We start from the raw sequence: 25310 nt of genomic DNA, 5'->3' as shown, positions 1-25310 counted from the left end.
CCTTCCCTTTCCTTTCCTTTCCTTTCCTTTCCTTTCCTTTCCTTTCCTTTCCTTTCCTTTCCTTTCCTTTCCTTTCCTTCTTTCCTTTCCATTCTTTTCTCTTGTTGGTATTAGGAATCAAACTCAGGACCTTGCATTTACCAGGTAGGTGCTGTGCTGCTGAGCTATATCTCTGGCCTTGACACTGCCTTTTCTGACCCTAACTCCCACCCTTCCAAAATTCTTCAAATGGAATTCTACAGTCTTTAAAACCAAATGTCAATCACTAGGCATCTCCCCTACACTCTTCACCTTTCCTTTGAATGTTGAGTGTTCTCACTTTCATGTGGGCTTATTCTATGCCTGGAAGGATAGGCAACATCCTCGGCCCACCTTGACCACACCTTGACCACTGTTTCCTGGTGAAATGAAGATGAGCCTGTCTGATAAGTGGCTCCCCACCGGGAGTTCTCCTTCCCCATAATCCTTGGGGAATGGTTGTTTTCTACCCAGAGGCCCTTACCTACTGGGCCTGTGATACCCTGGATGCCCTGTAACTCCTTATTGCTGCTTTCCGACCATTTTGCCCCCCTCTTCCCTAGTTGTTCCTAACTGAGTTTGAATTGTGGGTCATCAGACCCTTTTCTCTCTTGTCAGAATCATGTACTGATTTCCATATCTTCCCTCTAGTGCCTTGAAGAGCAGATGGAAAGATCAATAGACCATAGGTCCTTTGACGACTGTAAGTCAAAGAACTGTTAAATTTAAAACACTGCAGAGAAAGGTTTAAAACACTACAAGCAAAAGTGATGACCTTGCTGACTTCAGCATCACCACCATTCTGTCTCAGGCACATTTCATGTCTACCTAGACAAGCTTCTAGCACTCTTCATCTCCTCCCCTTGCTTTGTCTTCTGCCTTACTCTGAACACTTGCTGACCTGGTCTGACTATAGATCATGCCCTCAAGGGTGAGCAACCATTCCACAAAATCCATTTCAAATGCTCCCCTTTGGTCATCACTTTTGCTTGCAGTGTTTTAAATCATTCTCTGCAGTGTTTTAAATTCAACAGTTCTTTGACTTACAGTAGTCAAAGGACCTATGGTCTATTGATCTTTCCACCTCTTTACTGCTCCAGTCCACCCACAGACCTCCTCATTGCTCGCAGACACACTGGGCAGCAGGCTTACTCATGGGTGGGACAAGTTTTCGTTGTGTGGGACCATGCTGTGGCTGGATAGGCTCTTTCCCAGGGCATCAGCACTTGGCGTTTGTTCTTCCCCCAGACACCGACAGGGTTTCATTCTTGCCTTTGAGGTTTTATTCCTGTTTCATGCTTCAGGGTGAGACCCACTCTCATCATAGAATCTAAATTCTAATTCACCCCAATATTGCTACCACCTGTTATTCTTCCTATTATTCTTTCTGTTCCCCCTCCATTGTACTTATTGCTAAGTTACTATATGTTTTCCTTTTGATTTGTTCCAGCATGGAAGCTTTATGATGGTGGGAAATATTGCTCATTGTAACCAGTGTCTAGAGCAGTGTTTGGCACCTACATGATTGTTGATAAGTGTTGAGTGAAAGCAAAATACTAGCTCTGCATTCTGAACCCAGGTTAGCTGGACTATTCCACTTCTGCCTTCCAGTGACTCCTCGTCATTTCATGATAAGCTGCAGGTGTAAGGGAGACATGTGGGAACCCCTGGGGTCACGGCTCCTCTGGGAGTGTCAGTTGGAATGCAAGGAGGAGCTCTACAAAAGATCTTTAGCAATATATTGGTGATTGGCAATGTAGTACCAATTCAAATTTTGGAGAACAGGGAAGATACAGGTAGACTTGATAAAATGAAGGTGCAGAAGCACTCTCATCGCAACTCTTTTCTTCGCTCTTTCGTTCACCCCTCCCCATCTGAATCTCTTCTTCCCCTCTCCTATGCATCTTTCAGCTTTTCCACACTCCCACTCCTTTTCTGCCTCTCATTTTCTTGCCTCTCATTTCTTTGACCCCTTTTCTCCTCTCTGCAGCTTTTTAAAGAACAAAGCGAATTTCTTTTGGAAAGAATTTTAATTTCCAAGGCACAGGAAAGTGAAATTGTCCCCTTTCATAAGATTCCCTGGAGCATCCTGCAGTTTAATGACATAAATGGCCTGGGGGAAGCTGTGGTGTGTGGAGGTCGGGTGGTTCCGTCCGTGTCTGAGTTTTCTCTCTTCCTCACAGTTTGGACTCTGCAACCCTAGGGGGATGAGCAGAGAGGGGCAAACTCGTCACTGTCCCCTTGTTCCATGCTACTTAGGAAATAGCAGAAAATGTCAGATGAGCCTAGAGATTTTGTAAAAGTAAAGGAGGGAGGGAAAAGCCTCTCTTGGTAGTGAATCTTGTAGATGGTAGAAAAATATAATCCTCTTCTTGAATACCAAGTCTTGATTTCTGTGGCCAAGTTGGCCCTGTGGAGCCTGGCGGAGAAATTGTTCTCTCCACTCCCAATAAATTAACCTATGTCAGCTGCAAGTGGTGGAAGGGGGGACAGTTCTGACGTCAGTGCCCGCCCCTTCAAAGGGAAGCAGAGCTGTCCACGAAGCACAGTGCACAGACCTGGGAGACCTCAGTGGGCTTCGTGAGGAGCAGCATGGAAGGGACAAAGATTAGGCTTCACATACACCTGGGTTCAGCCAGGTGAACTGTGCCTTAGTTTCCTTTTCTGTCAAATGGAAATGATGACAATTTCTACCTACTTCACCGGGTTGTCATAAGGACTGCATAGGAATGATGGTGATGAGCATGACTTTGGAGTCTGTATGCTGGACTTGTTGCTAAGTGCTCACATTCACTTGCATAAAGTGCCCAGGAAAGTGCTGGACAGACAGCATGCACGCGATGCAACTTAAACTGTGCTTTTACCCACCGCTGTGTTGGGTGGGAACACCAACACTCAAGACGCATGTATATTTCAGGTCAGTTTTCTGTTGTAGGTCAGACAAGTTTCAGTTTCCCTGGAACCTTGAGGTAGAAAGGAGTATTCATCAAGATGGGTTGGCTATGGATATAAAAAGAAACAACTCCCAAATTTGAGTTCCTTTACCTAACAAAGGCTTATGCCTCACAAACAAGGCACGTGTCTCCTGAAAGGTCATCTTGACATCTGTTTCCACAATTACCAAAACACCCAAAAGAACAAATAACCAGAAAAGAAGAACTGAAATAGAGAAGCAGCCTTTAAATGCTTCAAGTTAGAAGTAATGTAGTAAGTCCTGGACTTAGGAATAGATTCTGTCTTGGGAGAATGCTCATGAATCGGATTCATTTATAATCTGAAAAAGTGAGTCTTATATAGCACACATATGAAAGTTTAGAGCTGAAATGTTCATAAGTTGGGGACCTATGGTACATGTCTTTTTGACCCGCACTTGCTTGGCCAAAGCAAGCCATTTAGCCAGGTAGAACTTGAAAGTGGTGGCAAAATGCCATCTACCATGCCCATATTCCAGAAGGATTGAAGTATTTGTGAGTGACCTAATGACGGTGGGTCTTGAGGATAAGCTCAGAAGAGCACAGCAAGGATGGTGGAAATCACTGACATTCTGTTTACTCCCCCCCATAAGAATAAATACTATCTGGATATCCATTACCAGAATATGATGGATACTCTGTCAGGCAGGCATTCGGCATTCATATATCAGATAATTGTACCCAAAAGGTCAGTTACCTCCATAAGCTAACGTGGAAAGCGTAGCTCAGGAAGGTTCACTTACTAAAAGTTACTAGGTATTAAGGGTAGCATAAAAATATTCCACACAAATTTTCTGGATTTATAGAAGAATCTTCAAAAAGAAGAGGAGACAATAGAGACTGATTTCTAGTCCTTCTTCTTTAAAGTCTGAGCACATTCCAGGATGTCAAATCAATTTTGCCTGTCTAGTTTGACAGGTTCATGTTGTTTTCTAGAGAACTGGTGAGAAACAGGAAAGAGTAATGTGATTGATTAACAATGTCTGCTATGGATATAGGAAAGGGTGGTAGCATGGGAAACAGGTACACCTTGAGGAATCTTTCATTCAGTTTCAGTTATATCACCTGCAAGACAAGCTGAATACATATACCTCACCTGAATGATGGTGGGAGCCTTGTTGAGGAGATTTGTCAGTGTCCTCAGTGGGCACCTGAACTTCTGTTCCAAGTTGCACACATTCCAACTGATTTTATGCACAGCATACATTTATGAAAATCCTTTTGTATGTGCAGGATGGGGTTGAATAGAAAACTCAAGAGATTGAATAATTGAAAACTGCTCCCTAAGAGGGCAGAAGTGGAAGACTTTGACAGGAAGGATAAATCACTTTAGTACTTAAGGTGCCAATCATCAGTGACCTACCAACTGTCTATGAGCTGGGATACCTCTTAGTTTCTAAAGCTGAGGACCGTCTGTCTTAGTCTGGTGCAATAGGGTAGGGAGCAGTGATTCTCGGATAAACAGATGCCATCTTGTGGGTGGTGATTTGGGCAATACAAACAGTATTTTTTTTTTCTTAAAATATACAAGTGTGTTAGTCAGGATCCCATCAGGAAATAGATGATACATTTATTTAATGGAAGAGATTTTAATAAAGATTCTGTTTACAGAGTTGTAGTCAAAATGAAGGAAATCAACAAGGTGTGGTAAGACATGGAGGGACAGTGAGAGACCACTACCACTCCTAGGCCCAAAGGGCCCCGAAGAGGAAAAGGTGTTGCTGGGGTCTGTCCATGCTGAGGAGCAAGAGGGCTACTCAGCTGAACCATGGTTGTGGGAACACAACCACCACCTCAGCCAAAGCCAGGAGAAAGTGGGGAGACAACACCCAACACTTTCTCTCCTCTGGTCTTCAGATATCTTGCCTTTCCTGCCGGAATACTAAGAGCCTGGGTGACACCGACAGGTGAGACAGACTCCTTGGCCCATGCAGCCGGGCAGGGAAGCTAAAATAGGCCGAGAAGGCCCGGCACACAGGAGCAGACACAGAAAGCAGACTGCGAAACTGACATGGGTCTTAGGGAAGTCATATCAGAGAACAGGGAAAGAAGGAAGCACTGGGGTAAAGGACCACATTCATCCTGATTTAGGGGCTCACGACATTAGCCGAGGAGAAGAGAATTTCCAAATTCCTCCAGCTCAGGGGAATTTAAGCCTACTTTCCTATAACTAGAATCTTTGGAAACGTGTTTTAGTTTTTCTTTTTAATAGGCGATAATCTAATGCTTTCCCTTAATTTTAAGGAAAAGTTTCCTGAGGACATCTCAGTTTTTCCCCCTTAAACCTGAGGTAAAACAGCAGCAGCATTTCTAGCTGGTTTGGGCTAGAAATCTAAAATGATGGATGTGACCATGGCTGGCACAAGTGAGGGAGCGCAGCTGTCTCCAGGGGGAGGATGGGATCCACTTGAATGGAGCTCATCTGTTCAGAGCTTCTCGCTATTGCTGTTGCTCATACTTCGGAGGATTGTGCCTGCTTTACTATTTAGTGAAGCGGCTCATTCTGGCTCTCTAATCAGATCAGCCACATTAATGTTCAGTTCTGTACATGTTGGCCTGAAAAATCCATCCCAGTTTCAGCCAGAATAAGCAGACTGTTAGGTTCTTTTCTTTTCTTTGTTCTCCTTCACCTCAAAAAGACAAATACTTCTCAGAAGCTGACACTGCCACCAGGGCAGAAGAAAAGCCTATGTCCTACCTTCTAGCCACACGTGACTGTTTAAATTGAAAATAAAATGCATTAAAATTAAGTTCAATACAAATTCCTTCCTGAGTCATACTACCCCCCTTCGGTGGCTACACGTGGTTGCTCAGCGGCTACTGTGCATAATGTCTTTTCAACACTCTGGAAAGTTCTTCTGACATAGAATTCAAAAGCTGTCTTCATCCCACTCAATCCTCTCTTCAGTAGCAAGGGACTCTGTCTGGGATTGCCCAATTTTCTTGTGCAGCCAAAAAATATAGTGACAATGAGATGATGACACTGACTGACATTTAGTTAGTATGTAACAGGGCCACACAGTGTGCTAAGGGTTTTTAATATGCATTACACCATTTAATTACCACAATCATGACAAAACACTACTGTCATTTCCATTTTCAAGAAGTTCCCTAAGACTATAATCATACAAGGACCAGGCTGTATGGATGACACTGCCAATATTCAGCTGTTTTTGATGAAAATGGCAATTTCATATGGTTCAACCTCAGAGGAAGTAGCAGAACCAAATTTAGAATCCACGCCCAGCGGGGCGTGGTGGCGCAGGCCTGTAATCTCTGTAATTCCAGCACTCACGAGACTGAGACAGGAGGATCGCTGTGAGTTCGAGATCCACCTGGACTACAAAGTGAGCTCAAGGCCAGCCTGAACTGCATAGAGAGACCCTGTCTCAAAAAAGACAAAAAAAAAAAAAAAATCCACACCCAAGTTCAACGCCAATAAACCTGTCTACATGACGGACCTCCTTGAACTTAGCTCACAGGGAATGGAAGGATTAAACAAAACAGTATCGGTTCTGTGCCTGGTACACAGTGACGCTCTTGAAATGTTTTTTTGTTTGAACTCTATTCTGTCAGTCCTAATCCCCGGGAAGCAATGCACAGCTGTCTGAGCAGATGTAGCCAGCAAAAATGGGAGGAGGAGGACCGTAGCCATTTACTAGATCCCAAGCAGGGGCCTGGAAAATCCCATTTTTGTCCTTAAGACTTCTCCCAACCCTCTCCCAACCAGTCTCTACTCTTTCCTCTTAGGGAGTCTGTTCTGCAGGGCAGGTCTGGGTCATCGTTCTGTTTCCTCAATCAGAGGGGAGGTGATGAACCTTGGGCCTTCCTATTCTCTGTGCCCTTTAACAGCAGCAGAAGATGGACTTCATCAGCAAAGCCCCCACCTGGAGACCGCAGAAGGAACATGGAGGCGGGAAGTGCGTGGAAGGGCAGCTGCCGTGTTGAGCATGTCAGGTGGTGATCCAAGCTGTGCTCGGGACTCTGCACATTGCAGCTGTATTTGCATAACTGTATCTGCCAAGGACACAACCCTTGCTAACTCCACATTCCTCCTCCTTTTGAAAAGAGGAAAGCGAAGGCTTTCTTGGCTGAGGGAACTGCTATTAGGGTGGAGTGTCTAGGGCTTGGGGGTAATTTTCATCCATTGTGGAGGAAACTTGGTCTCTCAGAGGCAATTGTGTAAGGTTGGCAGGTTTAGCCAAGGAAAATATAGGATACCCAGCCCATCAGGTAAGCAACAATATTTTGCAAAAGTAATGCCACTCAATATTGGGTCGTGTTTCTATTAAAAATTATTTGTTGTGTGTGTGGTTTGAATAGTCTTCAAAATCCAGGGGTTGCCAAAGTAGTAGTATTAAGAGGTGGGGCATTTAAGAGGTGATTAGGCCACAAAACTCCACCCTTGTGAATGTAATCAAGGCCTTTACAAAAGGGTCTTTGTGTGGAGTTTGCTAAGTCTGCCCTTCACCATGTTTGGATATAGTGTTCTCTTCTGGATGATGCTATAGTAAGGTCCCATCTTGAAAGCAGAGGGAAGCCCTCACTCACCAACCAAACCTGCCAGCATCTTGATCTTGGATGTCTCAGTTCTGAAAACTGTAAGAAACAGACTTCTGCTCTAAAGTATTCAGTCTGACGTAGCAGCACAACACAGGCTAAAAATCCTTGACACCCCCGTACATTCCTTAGCACCCTTACACAGTAGCACTCTGTCCTCCTTCCGATGCCAGGTCATTTATAATGATGCTAAGAACCCTTCTGAGTAAGACAGAGGGAGAGAGATGAGCACTAGTTTGGCCAGCTGCTGCTTGGTTTCATAATCACAGCTCCTAGCAGGACAGGCAGAATGAGGTGATGTAGATTTCATCCTCTCAAATATGTGTTCCTGGTACCAGTAGTATTAGCATTACCTATAATGTATTAGCAGTGCAGATCCTCATGCCCACCCCAGACCCAGGGCCAGGGCCCAGCACTGTCTCACCCACTCCTGCAGGTGATGATGCTGATGCAGTGGGTGAATCACAAGTTGGACTTGGCTCAAGATGAACCTTGGGGATCAGATGAACCTGCGCTTAAGGCTCAGTCCCATCATTTATTGGCTCTGTGAACACAAAGTACTTTACCTCTCTAAGCTTCTTTCTTCCTAATAAAAACCCAGTGTCTTATTTAAGACATGTTTAGCATTACATGAAGTTGCTATATACTATATATACACTCTGCAGTGCTTATCATTGTAAAACATGCAGCGATCACTCTTATTGATGACACAAGTGTGTCTCTAGTTCTGCTCTGGACAAAGTTGGTGATCAGTATTGCAAGCTCCAGTTATAGGGTCAACTTAGTTGCGTGCTTAGTTGAGACGGGCCTTTAATTTGAAGACTGTGATTTCTAATAGCCCTGTGGCAGGAGAAAGGAGTTAAAGAGAAAAGTTGGCAGGTGACGGGGGAGAGGGAGAAATGACCAACATCCTATGTGCACTGGTTTCTCAATTCAAAGACAGCATAGGGTAGAGTCCCTTTGTGCAGGGCTTAGAGCAATTGCTCAAAAGTCAGGTTTGTTCACCCCCTTTGGTGAAAAAGATAGGGAAAGGGAACCTTGGAAATGAGGAGTGGGGCTCTTTTTGAAGGAGCAGGGAATTAATACATTGGGCATGTTTCATCAGTCAAACTGGGGCTGTTGTATTAAGTTTCTCAATTTTGGCATTATTGAGATTTTGAGTTGGGTAGTTTGTTGTTGGGGGAGGGGCTGTCCCATGCATTGTGAGATGTTGGGCAGAATTCCAGGCCTCTGCCTCCTACAGGCCAGAAGCCACACCCACCTCCATCCTCCTTCATAGTAGTAACAATCAAAAACACCTCTAGTCATCGCTGAAGGTCCCAACTGGGAGCAAAAATGCCTTTAGTTGAGAATCACTGGTCTAGAGAGTCTATTAGTACCTATTTGAGCAATTTTAACAGCTATCACTTATTGAGAATTTACAAATAATTCCTCTATTCTACACACTTACATTATAAAGTATGTTTTACTCCCTGCATTTTACCACTGAAGAAGCTGAGGCTCAGGTTAAAGTGACTTGCAGCAAACTATACAGCTGGTAGACCTGGGATGCTGACTGTGAGGTTGATCTAACTCCAAAGCTCCACAGTTGTTGCTGTAACACTCCATCTCTTTAAGATATTAAGACTTTGAAGTCAGGTGTAGAGAGCAGTTGAGCTGGAGATCAACCACACATTCAGGGTTAGAGCAAGGCCAGCCCCGTGAACGTGGAGTACCAAAGGCGAGGCATGGAAGCAGGTTGTTAGGACTAGAGCAAAGCTAGTCCAGCAGGTGTCCGGACTTAGTGTTCCTCCCTATTAATTAGCACGGATAGCTCTGAGAATGTTTTGCTTTCAGTGTTCTCAGCAAAACACCAAGACCTTGCACTTTTGACTCTGGCACGTGCTTCCCCCCTTTTTACTGTATATAAATAAAGATGCGGACCATGCTGGGTTGTCACTCCTCTCCATCAGAGAGGTCAGGTCCCACTTGGCCTCAGCTTTCCTTTTAGTATGTGTCTAGTTCTTTCTTAATCTCCTGCCACCCCCTCTCAGAACCCCACTGGCTGTGTGGGACGCAGCAGTAAGGAAAATCTTCTCAGGTCAACTTAAGTTCAAAAATATATATCAAGCCAGAGGCCACAAGGAGCTAACAGAAAAAGCCAAGATTTTGCTTTCTTTCATGTTTGTTCAATTTCAGTGTCATTGATAGGGTGAGATTCTCACACACAACACAGTTAAAAAGCAATATGAAGTATTCTGAGTTTGGACCAAAATAAGCATTTTTAGAGGTACAGATCTGTGAACTGAATGTCTTTTGTGTATGCCTCTTCATGTGTCCTTTTGAGGCCAACTGTGAAGCAGGAAGAGGAGGAGCAACGAAGCCTTGAAGTTCATGGGATCCACCAGCCAAATGTCCTTTGAAGTATTAGTTCTCCTGCCTTTGGATGGGCTGTATATTGCTTCCAGCCAAGCACTCAACCATCTTCTTTCCAGCTCTCTGCATGAAGTTCACCTTTCCCCTCTCTCTGCGTATGGCTGTGTACTCATAAGCTTTGAGCTTGCTGTAGTAATCAGAGAACTTGTTGTAGAGGATGGAAATTGGCATCCCGTTGAGAATGATCCCGAAAGCAATGCAGAGGAAGGCAAAAATCCTGCCTAAGTGTGTTTCTGGGTACATGTCTCCATAGCCCACCGTGGAGATGCTCACCTGTGGAGCAAAGAAGGATGAGATTGTTAGCACCGTGAGGGAGGGGAAAGGGAGAGAAGCAAGCAGGGAATCTCCTCTGTCTCTCTGCAGGTGCATGGGGTGAGGGGTGGAAGGAGTGTAACAGTTTCCCCAAGGAGGAACAAGAAAGTCTGCCTGCAGGGACGGTGTCATGGAAAGAATGCAAGCTGTGCAGCTGAAAGACTGGTTTAAATCCTAACTATAACTCATAACTGTTCTTACATCTGGGATGGGGAAAATAATACCTACTTTAAAGGGTTGTCCTGAACAGTAGTTAAGAGAACATATGTTGAGTTCCTGGCATAAAATGTGCTCAGTAAAAGTTGGTCTTTGTTTCCCTATCTCCTCTGACCCCAAGTTAGGGCCAGTGTTAGGGGCCCCTAGGGTTTTCCTGGATCACATGTGTGCTAGAAAGGGCTGGGGCTTAGACCCTGTGAGTTCAAGTCTGACCCTTGTGAGCTGAGAGACCAAAGACAAAACATTCGGACTCTTGAAGCTTTGTTTGTTTGTTTTTTGACTAAAATAGAAGAATGCCAGCTAACCCTCAGGATTCTGGTACAGACTGAAAAAAAAAAAGAATATAAAACACTCCACATAGTACCAGGCACATACAAAGCATTAAGCTCTTCCATTTTTCCTCCCTTCCTCTTTAAAAGGAAGACAACTGTGAATACTTTGGATGAGGCCTTTGACCTGAATGTGCTTTAACTACCACCATCTAGAGAGGTACACTCTGCTGTGTGAAGGGGCTTTTGGTGGGGTGAGGCCTTCCAAAATATGATCATCCTTCATGAAATTCTTATCATTCTTCTCACACTGCTTCACATTCCCTAATTAGAAATGTATTTAGGTTAACAAGCTTCTGTAAGTGTAGGTACCCATGGGATTAGTTATCAGTGTAGCCAGAGAAAATCATGGACAAAAAAATCTCCTGGGGTCTTTTTTTTTTTTTTTTAATTCCTCATGTGCTTCTTTTGGTCTTCAGGTATTGACTGAGTTACTTAAAGTCTCTAAGCAAGGCCGTTGTTCACACTGTGAACACTGCACAACTCTAGGGGGTGCTCATTGCTCTATGAATTTGTGTCATCACTGCCACGTTTTTCCAGGAGATGGCAGTAATCATACAAAGTCATCCCACTGACACACTAAAATAGCTTTTAGTTTAGAAATATAAACAGTTTTTGTTTTGATGATGCAAGGATTTGTTTGAACTTTCAAGTCCTGATTGACTGATGAGAATGCAGTGTAGAAATGAGCAGTTGTGCAAATCTGGAAGCAATGATGAGAACCACAGCTCAATCGAGCCCATAAACAGCAAAGATGTGCCTTTTGGGGGGACAGGTGAGACACCAGACCTCACTGCACCATCGCTAGTGAGAGACATGTTAAGAGATGGGCTACTTTGCCCACAGTGGAAGAACGCAGGCAAGCATGGAGGAAGCAGGGTAGTGGAAAAGAGGAGAAGGAAACAGGCACCACACTGGACTTCCTGTGTCTGAACCTACTTCCCAGCTATGCGAGTTGAGTGTGTCATCTGAATTCTCTCTGTCTCAGTTCCTTTTGACCTATGGGGAGAATAGTACCTACCTGAGTAGATCGTTAGAGGAACTGAAGGAGAGCCTAGCACTGTGCGTGTGAGCAATAACGTTAGTGCACACATTACATCTATAAGCAAATGCAGGGGACCTCTGTCTTGCAGCTGGTGGCAGCTGAAGGGAGGCAAAAAGCAACACTTACAAGGAAGTTTGTGTATGTTATGGTTATTAGATGCAGAGGCTGTAGGAGCAGGCCTCTCCCTGACTTGCCTGGGAGAGGAGTGCCTGATGGCTCTGGTGGAGAATCTCCTTTTCCCAATTTCTAGGCAAAATGGGGATGAGAGGCAAAGAAGAATCTAATGGTTGCAGCTGTGTGTGTTGTCCCTGGCCACATCAATAGTCAAAGAACCTGGGTCAGATCTCTTTCCACATGTGCGAACAGAGCAATAACTTCCATCTGTCACAAATAGCATCCCTCATCCCTCACATAACTGCCTAGTCAGCTCAGGTTCCCTGGAGAAGGCTTGGGAGTTTGGATGTAGAGGTGAGGGGCAGGAATGGCAGTTTCAGAAATGAAACATCTAAGAAAGACCAAAGGAGAGGCCTTGCAGGAAAGCAGCCACTCAAGGCTGCAAGATGTAGAGGGTAGGAAGAAGAGTGGAAGGAAAGAAAAGAAGGAAAATAATTAAGACAGAGTGATTATTTTAAACCTTTGCTTAATCCCCACAGTGGCTTTGCTTTACCTCTAACACCAGCTTACGTGTGTGTGTGTGTGTGTGTGTGTGTGTGTGTGTGTGTGTGTGCACATGCACGTATGTGTGGGCCTGTGCTGGTAGAACTTTGAAAAGTTGAAAGTAAAGAGAATTGGCTTAAGAAGAGTAAATATTTGATGTACGTAATATGCCCTACATGTTTTTGTGTATCTTGGATCTCTCATTTTAGAAAAACAATCTCTTGTGTTGGAAGGCTGTGTATGATTGGTCTCCAAGAATTTGCTCAAAATGTAGTTAATTTATGTGTTGTCTGTTTGTGGATAATTTGATTCAATAAATGATCTGTTTCTTGCTCCTTGGCTCTTGAAGGAACTCAGATTTCCTTGGAATTATGGAACTTTCTCTCCAGATTTTGTAAGCCAAACTATTTCTCCCTAGATAGGCATTAAATACTGAAGGCCCCGCATGACCCAAGTGGTCTCACAGAACCAGTTCTCACATTAGCAGGAACTGGGTTTGGAAACATGAGTGAAATATCCGCAGTCCATCTTAGTATCTAGATTAACTGCCTGGCTCAGTCACTTTGTAACTTGGAAACTCAGCATGTTGCTGAAAACTTACAGATTTTCCTTAACTTTGGGCCTCAAAAGCCAGCAAGTGACCGTCTCCCAGCAACCCACTCACTAATCAGCGAGTCCTGACCTACCAGACATTACGAGGCCAGGCATTAAATTTCCCTCTGAACCTTAGAACGGCCATACTGGGGTTTCTCATCTAACAAGAAATGTATATTTCCCCATAAAGATTCATGCATAACATCCTGCCACACAGTAGTCTTGAATGTAGGAATTATGATCCCAGGGAATAAAATCATGTTTTGAATAATTAATATACCTTCTAGCTTTCCCAAAGAATTGGAGATAGTAAAGAATGACTTTTACCTAAAATTATTATATACCTGAAAGCATATTACCTTCCAAAGGAGTCAGTTTTAAAGGTCGTACAGATGTTCCTCGTTTAATGACTGAGTTTTTTTCCTGTGGCTAGGTTGTTAAAACAAACTGGTCACTAAGTGAAATACATATATTATATTATACATACATATATATTTCCTCAGAACAAAGAAGTGGTCAAAGGAAACTTCAACTTGATGACTTTGTTTTTATTTGCATAACTCTTACGTGCAATGTATAACAGAACATAAAGCTACATTATTGTACTGTATAGTACAACCAGCAAAAATTACAACACTGCCACTCACGTCCCTGTGTTGTAAGTCTGAATGCAGGTCGTAAGTCTGAATGGCATGACTTGGTCTTAAGCCCAAGCACTTGTTAAACAGGGTGTTAAACGTGGAACATCTCTACTTATTTGTGTTACTGTTACAAAAAAGTATTTTTGGAATTCCTCTTTTGACTTATAATTTGCACAAGAGTCACCAGCAAGACTGTGACGCAAATGGCCATACCCACCTTGAGGGGTAAATGTAGGTAGTAATCTTAAATTCAAGTGTATTTTGACTCCTTTAAAATACTGAATGCAATGTCAAAAAGGTAAATACTTCGAACCATTATGAAGAAAAAGATGGACATGTCACAGGCTCTGAAGGAAATTCTTCAGTGTTTTGTGGTGAAGCACTGTAAGAATCAGGTCATGGGTGGCCACCTTGAACAGAACAAGCCTCATCCAGGCATTATAGTTGTAACATGTATTTATATGGCACAGTGAGGAAGAGGACAAGCTACAGTGAAAAAAAAATATGTGCAACAAGTGGGTCTATTAGTCCAGTCACAAAAAGGCACAAAACTGATGTCTTCTACATTCTCTGCTTATTTGGTACTTCTCCCTGTACTGTAAGTTCTATCGTGTCCCAGTGAAGGCATATTGGACAATAGGAAGAGCATAAGATAAAGACATAAAAGGAGACCACTCTAAAATCAGGACCAAAATGTCATGTTTACTTACAAGTCTTTCCCCGTTATAACTCCTGTGCTCTCTCTGAAAGAACTAGCAGAACTGTAACACTTTGGTGCCAGGTATTGCCTCCTGTCTCTCAGTTCCAAGTCTGACACACTTCTAGAACTCTGTAGCTGGGAATCTGCTCATTTCCTTACCCAGGTTCCCTTATCTGCTGTCTTCGGATTATGTTCTGCGAAGGAGATGTATGTTTGTGAGACTGGGAAGTGGGATAGGACATAAGAGATTCAGTTGCTCTTTCTGGTTTTTACCCTCTTTCCATAACAGCATCTAACTGTGGCCCAAAGACTTTTCAGCACTCCTAGCAGCAACCTCATAGTTGGCATCTTACAAATCTCTGCAACAATTACAGAGTCCACCAAAAGTATATCTATACACACCTCAGGAAAGAAAATTAGTAGGATTTTTTCAACAGATGGTGCTCCCCTTGTATGGAGAACCCCAGAGATGTCGTGTACCTCAGAAAACCCACTACACTGCCGGCCCTTAGCTAAGACACTGAAAATGCACATGCAGCAACTTCAACCACCAAGGTTACCCAAGCAGCAGTTCGCTGTACTAATAAATATCTGGAAGTGAATGGCCACCACTGTGAGCACCTCTTGTAATTGTAGAGGCCAAGGTAGGTTGAATTAATCTCATTATGTCACAATAAATTTAATATTAAAATATTTATAGAAGTTTATCTTTTTCTGAAGTGTGTGCATATATATTTTGGCAGACTCTCTATAGAGCATCCCCTACTCTGTGCTCCTAAATTCTGATAACGCGACCTTCTCCCATTTGTTCTCCTAATCTAAAGCTGATAGCTATGGCTTATTGTTGCTATTTGTGCTCTTTCAGACTTCCAATACCTATGTATCTATTTCTCCATTTCAAAAACCCACCTTACCTTGTGTTCTCATTATTGTCACGTGGCTAATTCACCTTTCAAAAAGATCTCTTCAAACCAATGGATGAAAATACATTTTGGTGATCTCGTGCCAACTATTGGTAAGGAAGTGAGGACTCACTTTAGGAAAGCAAAGGTGGGAGCAAGGTCTCTGGGGCACAATGATCTGGTACCCCGGCGTGAGATAAATATTCTTTTTGGGGAGTTTCTGCAGTAATGAATTCATGCCATAGTTTCCTGTTTGCTTTCTACGACTTTAACTTTTTCTGGAAGACTCAGAAGGCAATGACTTTTTGACAGTCTAATTGCCCTTTTCTACTTAAAAGCACCCACACAGGAAGCCAATGGTTACAGCTTTATCATAGAGCTAATTGTTCTTGTTGAGTTGTACCATGCATTTCCCACTCCCAGACAACCCAGAGAGCTCACAAATGTCTGGAGCTGCTCCAGGCGTGGCCTGTTGATCTGCATACACAGAAGCTCTCCCAGGAGAGAACAGCTGATCCTTTTGTATGTTTCATAGTCTCTCTTCCTTCAGCAGAGAAGAAATCTGTTTCAATTCCCCCAAAATGAATCCGAAAGCAAAGGTTATTGCTTCCATGTAATAAAGAATAGCAACTAGTCAGATATTGTAACTGCTATTTATTACAGATGTACTAGATCCTAATGTCTTGCATATTTTTCTATTACATTAGGGCTCACAAATGACCTCTGACAGATGAATAGGATGGGTCTTTCTCACATCCTAATGCACGAGCATTTACAGGTGTAAGGGTGCATGAGCAATTTGTTTTGTAGCTGTAGGAGAATACATAATAGTGAAACTGACTGTATTTCTCCTCAAACCCTGAGCTGAATTATAGAGGAAGGATTCTTTGCATAGAAAGAGGCAAGATTATTACAAGCAAGTCAGATTTAGGTTGTGCAGAATGTACAAAAAATACGTAGAATGGAGTAAAGAATCTGTGTCTCAGATTCTTTAGGGGATCAAGATTCCACAAGGACAATAGCTCTAGAGTAGGGCAAGAAAAACGCAGTCATTTTCAAAAAAAATTTCATCTTGATATTGTCAATTTGTAAGTATATGTTTTCTGACAAGTACAATGTATTTGAGCAGTCATATAGTACCACAGTAGAATGACTGTATCACTAGACTTGATTCTTTGTAACTTCCTGCAGCCAGGCTGTTTGCTATTTATTTTTACAGTGCTTTTCCTATCATAGGTGGCTAACCTGCCCCACCCCTTCACTGAGTGTGGCCATGTGACTGGCTACTTGTTGAGCAAATACGAACAGAAGCAATACAATGCTTGGGTGATTGGGCCTGTACTTTGCCTTTTCCCATTTGCCACTGACATAGGTACAATTGAGGGGCACGTTGCCTCCATTATTGTACTGACCATCAGACATAAGAATGAGTGATCCCAAATGAGATGAACCTTCCACTTAAAACCAGACTACACTGCTCACTTTTATACTCATGCAGTAAATGAATGTTTTATGTTTCAAGCCACTGAGCTTTGGAATAGTTTTTGATACATTGTTACTGTGGCAAAAAATAACTTGTGTATTTATTTATAAGTGATTTATATTTATCTGGGGTTCATGCTCAATTTTTAGAAACAATTTGAGTTGTATAATCAACAAAACACTTGGAGACCCCTGGGTCCAGAGTGACTTTTAGGACTCCATTTCTCAAATGCTCATCACCATTTAGTCATGGGTGTTCAGGTGAGTTTGTTCTCCTAATTGATCAGTCTTGCATTCTTACAGCTGGTAATCTGAGCAACTTCGTTGAAGATAAAAATATGTAATATAACAACCACTGTTAATGCCTGTCATTTTGTTCTAAAACCCTGTATCATTCTTATTGTTTTTGCTTTGTTTTGTTTTTGTCTATGATGTTGGTATTCTGCTATTTTTTATTCTCTTTAAAATAAAAAAATAAAAAAGAAAGTTTATCTCAATGTCATCCTCTCCAAGAGGGCTTCTCTAACTATACCTTCAAAGGGTGAGTCTACCATCAAAATCACTATGCAGTTATCCTACACAAGACATACCAATATCTGAAATTATTTAGTATCTGTCTCCACTAGAATGTAAGCTCCATGATGGAAAGATCTTTACCTTTTCTTCCCCTATCATTCTATATCCTTAGTACTTAGAATAGTGTTAGCATACGGGAGGTGCTCAGAAACTTGAATAAGAGGGAAGGATTTTTGTGGGTTGTATGAGAAATTTATCATAGTATTCTGCATCATATTCCTTTGCATCTACATATAAGCAGCAACATATTTTGTCTGTATCACTTTCAGTTTCTTCTTTCCTCCTTGCTGAGAAAAATTCTCAGTATACTGTGAAAGTGACCAGAAGTACATTGATTAATAACGCCAGTTCTGGGGAATAGAGCTTTCATAGAATGCTTAAGGAAAAGGACTCCTATTGTGTTCATAGATTCACTTACAAAATAATACACATTATCAGTGATTGATCTAATTCATTATGATTTATACTGGTATAGATCTCAGAATCAAGTGAACAAAGGTAGTAGTAAGGGGCAAGTTTAGAAAATGGGAAGGTTGAAATGTGCAAAATTAGGTGAAAATATGAAAATATTGTCAAGAGATAATGGCACAAAAACAAAACAAAACAAAAACCACTTCACAGTGATAACAACTGAGTGATCATTGAACTTCCGTTGTAATTTATATAAACAACACTGATCTACAGTGAAATTATTTCAGTTCACATAAATAGGGAATAATGTGAGAGTGAAACTTTACTGCACATTATACAGTTCACAAAATTAAGTAGGTCAATAGACAATCATTTCAGGAAATATTTTACAAATAAAAATCCAATATTAGTAATGCAATTTGAATATGGAGATTTATACTAATACACAAAAGATTGTTAAAGATTTTAAAAAGAATTGTGTGTTAAAAGTAATATAAAAAAGTTCCCCAGGTCCAGTGCCTACATATGCTAGCCCTTAAAGATATTTGGATGCCTGAAAATTTGAACTTTTTCTTATACCATCAACACATGGATTTGCTTTTTTGCCTTCCTGCTTTAGTCACCTCCAAAGCAAATGTCATTTTCTGGGGACAAATCATCGTCCACAAGCTCCATCTGTACACACGGTTTATCTGCTATGGGGATGACCTTTCATTGCTTGGAATATGATCAGAAGAGCACCACTCAACTAGTTCATTCACAGGAGCCTAATAGCATCCTGCACTGAAGAAAGCTCACAAGTGCTAGTATACATACAAGCTCTCTCCTTTCAAGAGAAGGGAGACTCACTGAACTGCAAAGCTGTACAAGTCCATCTCTCCTTTCGCAGATGCAGAAATGGACAGCAGGGCTGAGGGAGTGTGGTTTCACACTTGCTCAGAGCCACATTTAATTATTGGCAGATTTGAGACTAGAAACTGGTGCTTTAACTCTCCTATCATGCCCTGGGTCAGTTTCCTTTTAGAATTTCACACCGGACTGTGGGTTCTAACATAATCAGTGGTAATATTGAAAATACCTGTGTTCTTTTTATGTTTTCTTGATATCTTGAAAAGCATTACAATCTACTTTAAAACACACCAAGAAAACACATCTAATTCTTTCCCATGTATGTCAGTTTATCTATTGATCTGGGAAGACCTTGTTAGCATTTATCTGCAGGGATATAGCTAGCATACCAGGAATACATGTATTTAAGTAAATGGCATAGATGATTATAAAAAGGCAAATACAAGGAGACCAAAGTAACTAATAATGTAACTGACCAAATTAGATTATTCAGTTCACAAAATTGAAATTTGAAAGAACCAAAGCTTGAAAGAGACAGTGCTGCAGTGAAAAGGGCATGTGTGTTGGAGTGGGGTAGATTTGCATTTTACTCTCGGCTCTGCCACTGTTAGCTGTGCATTTACACTCAAGCTCTCGCACCACATTTCCTTTTGCTTTAAATTAGACCATCTTACCTGGTTCTGAAAGAGCATTAGGGACATTAGAGCTAGTTTCAGTTTTAGGCGCTTCTTTCCATATTTGGATTTAACCAGAAGCAGAAGCAGTGAGATTTCAGGTCAGGTCAACATTGTTCAGCCAAATCTCACCGCCTTCCCTGCATAAATCTATCGCTTCCTTCAAAAATTGAAGCTACTTCCTATTTATCCTTTGTTAAAAAAAAAATGATAACCTGCTCTCATAGTGGAGATGCTTAAATAAGATTTATAAACCATTTAGGACATTGCGTGTTCAATTTTTCTTTTTATTTTACTTAAACAAGCGGTTATTCATGACGGTGAAGCAGCAGCCCACATCCATGAATAGTAATCTGCCTTAAAGCCTGGCTGTCGAGCATTTTACACACTAAATTTGGATTTGAGGATTCTTAGGGCACAGTCAAACTTCATTACTTATTGAACTACGGGGTCTCTCTCTTTCCAGCTCCTCACCCTCGCCCCTCATTTTGTTGGCTGCAGGCAGGGACAGGATGAAGAGCGCGGCGTTCTTTTGCAAGGGAGGGGAAAGACTCCGAGGCACGGCTGAAAGCTAAAGACCAAGGAGAGGAAGAAGCAGCAGCAGCTTCTGCGGGGGTGAGGACGCGGAGGGCCAAAGTCGAGGTACTCACGGCCGCCCACCACCAGGCGTGGAGGATGCTGGTGAAGTTGGTTCCGGGCACGTCATGCTCCACAGAGTAGACGGCGGCCGAGAAGGCAAAGATGCCCATGGTGATGAAGAGCATCAGGCAGCCCACCTGCTGGTAGCACTGGCGCAGCGTGAAGCCGAAGGCGCGGAGCCCGGTGGAGTGGCGCGCCAGCTTGAGGATGCGGAAGATGCGCATGAGGCGCATGATGCGCAGCACCTGGCCCACCTTGCCCACGCGGCCCACCGTCTCCAGGTCGTGCTCGCGCGGCGAGCCCTTGCCGTGCCGCTGCTCCTCGCTAGTGAAGCACTCGAGCAGCAGCTGCAGGTAGAGCGGCAGGATGGCCACCAGGTCCACCAGGTTGAGGGCGCTGCGTGCGAAGCGCCGCAGGTCGGGCGTGGAGACGAGGCGCAGCAGGAACTCGAGCGTGAAGAACGCCACGCACAGCATCTCCACGTGCTCCAGAATGGGCCGCGGGTCGCCGCCCGTCCCCTGCTCCGGCTGGTGCTGCATCTCCTCCACGGTGTTGAGCGCCAGCGCCACGACGGAGATGAGCACGAAGAGGTTGGAGGCCACCCCCATGGCCTTGGCGGCCACCGAGGAGAAGGGCTTCTCCATGAGGTTCCAGAGGCGGCGGCGCTGCGGCCCGTAGAAGCGCATGTCGCGGAAGAGCTCCTCCGCCTCCTCCGCCTGCGCCTGGGCGCGCAGCTCCCGCTGGATCTTGAGCTGCTCGCTCAGCTCGTCGCGCCGCTCCTCGAAGCAGATGCGGCAGCAGCGCGGCGTGTACTTGAGCCGCACGCCCCAGTAGCCCAGCTCCTCCAGGAAGCTGCGCGGGCACAGCTCGTCGCGCACCAGCAGCACCCCTGAGGTGTAGAAGTTGTAGATGAGCTGGAACACGGCCGGGTCGCGATCGAAGAAGTACTCGTCGGTCTGGGCCTCGTAGTCATCGCACAGGCCCAGCTGGCGGCTGCGGCTGGTGGAGGTGGCCAGGCGGCCCAGGCGCGTCTTGGGGTAGCTGGACAGCTCGCAGTAGTCCAGCTGATAGCTGTGGCCGCCCACGTTCACGTTTAGCGTGGACAACTGGGCTGGAGTGTCAGTGCCGCCCCCCGGCTGGGTGGTGGTGACCGCTTCCGGCTGCTTGTCCTCCTCGGCGAGGTCGTCTTCCTTCCACTCGTCCTCCTCCCCTGCATCCTCGTCCTCCTCGATGTAGTAGTTATAATTGCCCTCGATCCATGGTGTGAAGCTGGCCTGAGAGCCAGACCGGGCCCCTGTGGAGCAGATGCTCCTTCGGTGTTGCTCGCTCACTGTGTGCGGCTCCCCTTCACACTCAGAAACACTCCAGCGCCTGTAGCTCCAAGACCGTCTCCTCTCGTTGCTTTGCTTCAGCATGACTGCAGGAGGTGGACTCCTTGCTTGTCCCTGCTGGTGGTCGTAGGGTCCCTAGTCTGCTCACTGGCCTTGCAGAGACATCAGCCTGCATCAGCAGACCTGGGGTCGCAGGCATAGGCTTCAGAGTTGACCCTCAGGCTCAGGAAGCCCAACCTAGGCTGCTGATCTGAATGCAGCCAGCAGAGCACTGTTGACTAATCTTGCTGATAGGGAAGAAGTGTTAGGAGGGATTTGAGGCCTCTTATCCTGTTCTCTCCACCCCTCACCCCCATCTGACCGGAGGATGATTACGTGGTCTTAAATCTCTAGATAATCAGAAGGAGGCAGAGATTATTGCTAATAAAAACGTCGGTCAACCTTGCTCCCAGGAGGTGCTTAGGGAATGTGTCCTGAGATAAAATCAACTGAATTAGCTATAGCATATGCCTATGTCTTGGAGCTTAAGGACTGAGAGAGATTGCAGCCTCTGCCCTAGGTAAATCCACCATTTAACAGGGCTGACAAACAGCAGAATGATGACTTCATGGCAACTTAGTTTTCCTCTGAAAGTAGTTTTGTTTAGAACCTAAAAGATCTTAACCATCTCCTTCCCATCGATTTACATACTCACATTTTTCCACACGGATTCTCAGCAGCAGCACCGCTCTGGAGTCCTCAGTTCTTCAAGTCCGTTTCAGCTTCTTTCTCTGAAAAGACATGTTTCAAAGTATAATACCAGGATGATTCCAAAAAGTCTTCTAGGGTCTTATGTATGCCAGACTTCCTTTGAAGAAAAGGATTTTCATCATCCTTAAAAACATAAAAAAGTCATTTGAACAATGACTTTGTATGATTGAGAGCACTGTGCCAATGTTGGAAATGCCAGTGTGATCGAGATGTAGTGCTAGCACTCAAGGAGCCCACGCTTTTATTGGCGAAATCAATATGCAAGGACAGCAAAGGAACAGGTGAAACAAACGGGTGCGGTAGAGAGGAGGCAAAGAATGTATTGAGCAGGGAATAGACTTTGATTCAATTCATTTTGAATAGCTAATATATGTTCATGATAAAAAAATTCAAAGATACAAAGACACATCACAGTAGAAACTTTATCTCCCACCCCTAACCTCTGACCATCAGATGTGTCTCCATGGAAGACTACTATCTGGCTATGCTTTCAGGAATGTTCTCAACATCTATAAGCAAAAATCAACCCATCTCCATTGATCATCTGTGACTAGGTTTTGTTCACAGATCACAGAATGCTATGTACTTACCTTTTCTCTGATTAACTCTGTCTTAGAAGTGTTGTTATGTCTGAACATAAATATGTGTCTCATTTTGAAAATAGGTTGTGATAGATTATCAGGTTGTTCTCTATCTTTGTTCGTATAAACAATGGAGCAATGAATAATTATACTACTTTAAACATGTTCCATGTATATGAAAGATAAAGTGTTAGAGGCAGAATTACTAGGTGAATGACCACATATTTGAAATTTTGATTTTGTCAAATTTCCCTTCACAAAAGTTTTACTAATTTGCAATTCTCCATCAATAAACTGAAAGGTATTTGCACACTTTTTCAACTATACCCATCTTATAGGTGAAACTGACATACAGGTTAATTTTAAAGTGTAGTTTTCTTAAGAATGTGAACATTTTTAGAACTATTGTATTTGTTTTTCTGGGAACTGGTGTTCATACATGTTCATATTTTTCATTCAGTTGTTGATATTTTTCCTATCAATTTATAGGAGAGCTTAATAAATTATGAAACAGATTTTTCACCTATGATAGAGATTGGGAATATTTTTTTCTAGGCTTATTGTTTGGTGAGATTATCCCATGCACAATGTTAGTTTTATTATTTCCAGGTGCTATGTCGTATTAGCAAGGTCTTTATCACTTTTGTTTATTCTCACTTTTATTCTTTGTCACATTTTAAAGAATAAAACTTTCTTAAAGTTTCTTACAGTTCTATTTTTCAAATTTGAAAAAAAAAAATGATTCACTGGGAAAGAATTTGATGTGAAGAGTGAAGCAGTGAACCAATTTCATTCTCGCAGTTTTTGTCCTGATGGTCTAGCACATTAATTGAATAAGTTGTCTTTTTCTCACTGATCAGTGGTGCTTTTTCTGCTCTTAGAAGTAAGTAGGTAGTTCAGTTTTGATTACATTTTAAAGTTATCATGCCAGATAACTATAGTGATGGGGTCTGCACTCTCTGGCATAACATTCACTGATGTTGTTCAGCTTGCAATAGGCCTCAGACCCACAGGCTTATAATAAAGCTTCTTACCAGGCTCAGCCTTGTAGCTCATAAATGTATTCCTAGTGTTCTGCTGTCTGCATACAATATTGATATGGTTTCTCCTGACACATAATTCACCATTTTCCTATTTCACATTTTCTTTGTATAATGCTTAGTGTTGTCATCACTGTTTTCACATATTGCATACATTTACTTTTTTCCTTTGGGACCAATTATTATAAAAAATAAAAGTATCACATTTTTATATTTGTAATTTCTTCTCTTTTTGCTGAAGGGATGTGCTACTTCTTACCTGAACTTTCAACACTCTCACAGTCTTTGCATTTTAGAAGTACCCAATTTTTGTAGTGTTTGTAAGGTATCTCAAATCTGAGCACAACAGCACAATATGCAGTAGAATGAACACTATGTTATTGCTCTGATAGACCACAATTAAATGACTCACAACCCAAACACCTACACTGGTGTGGACATGTTGCATGGATTTTACTCTGAGTGGATCTGTGTATGTGAACACTTTGTAATAAGAGGTATGTGCAGCAGTGGAGTGGGTGGATTTATCAAGTGGAAAGTACATTAAAGAACCTATGAATGCACTCCAAAGAAGACCTTTGGTTCAGACGAAATCTTCCTTTCAGTGACCCTTTTCTGAGGTGTCCCTGTTCTCCAAAGTGAGTTGGCCATCCCTTCTCAGTGTTCTTATCTGAAAGACTATGTACAATTAGCCTCCAACATGAGACACTATTTTAATGAAGAGTGACTAAACTCTTTTCTCTGTGAAAGTTGCATAAGAGCAATTTCCAAATGGACAAGAGAATGATCATAAGGTATTAATAGTAACTAAAATGCTCAGATACTGTACCAGGTCAGTGCTTGCACCGACCCTATAATATAGGTGCTACTGGTTACTCCTACTTTATGGATTAGAAAACTGTGGAACAGAGAAATTAGGTGTCTGTCTTAAAGTTCTTATCTAGAATAGCATTACAGTACTTTATTAGTATTTGCTAAAAGATCATTGAGAATGGTGTTACATTTTTGCTTTAACCAACTCTAATGATACATTCATGTGTTACCCATTAGCTTCCTCTACTCCAATATTAAGGATTGAACTCAAGGCCTTCACATTGAGCTGTATCTCCAGCCCTTATTAATTTTTTTCTTTTGAGACAGTCTCTTGCTAAGTTCCCCAGGTGGGACTTGAACTTTCAGTCTTCCTACTCAGCTTCCCAAATTGCTGGACTTCTAGGCATGTGCCACCATGACCGGCTCCATTAGAATTGTGAAGAGTAAGAGCAATATTAGTTCTGTGGCTGCAGTGCCAAGAAAAATCTAGAATATAGTGGATTAAAAAATATCTAATGGAACACAAGATATTTCTGTTTGTTATAGCTGAATGTGAAACTACAGTTGTCTCAAAATTAAAAAGTTAAAAGTTATGTATTGCTGTACATTGACATAGCTTTGAGCCTTACTTTGGAGGAAAACTGGTATGTTTTGAAGAACTATGGCTGCTAGTCCTACCCGATTTTTTTTAGTGACAGATTTACCAGTAACATAGCACAGTAAAAAGAATCCTGGAATTCAGATAGAATTGATTTTGTATTCTGGTTTTAAAATTTTAGACAGGGGCTAGGGATTTAGCTCAG

The 25310-nt window shown here is 42.8% G+C and overlaps 1 protein-coding gene across 1 annotated transcript; it reads right to left on the bottom strand.

Annotated features, from left to right (window-relative positions):
• Nucleotides 1-9956: 9956 nt before the first annotated feature.
• On the bottom strand, nt 9957-21407 carry Kcnv2 (potassium channel, voltage gated modifier subfamily V, member 2). The gene is made up of 2 exons (XM_005388613.1): nt 20004-21407; nt 9957-10238 (listed from the first exon to the last, which is right to left on the bottom strand). The coding sequence occupies exons 1-2, from the start codon at nt 21405-21407 to the stop codon at nt 9957-9959; spliced, it is 1686 nt and encodes a 561-aa protein (XP_005388670.1).
• Between the last annotated feature and the right edge of the window lie 3903 nt (nt 21408-25310).

The sequence above is a fragment of the Chinchilla lanigera genome, unplaced genomic scaffold, assembly GCF_000276665.1.
Source record: "Chinchilla lanigera isolate Chin_1 unplaced genomic scaffold, ChiLan1.0 scaffold00033, whole genome shotgun sequence".
NCBI lineage: Eukaryota > Metazoa > Chordata > Mammalia > Rodentia > Chinchillidae > Chinchilla > Chinchilla lanigera.
Note: the sequence above shows the minus strand (reverse complement) of the source record. Positions and strands in the feature narration are given on the sequence as shown.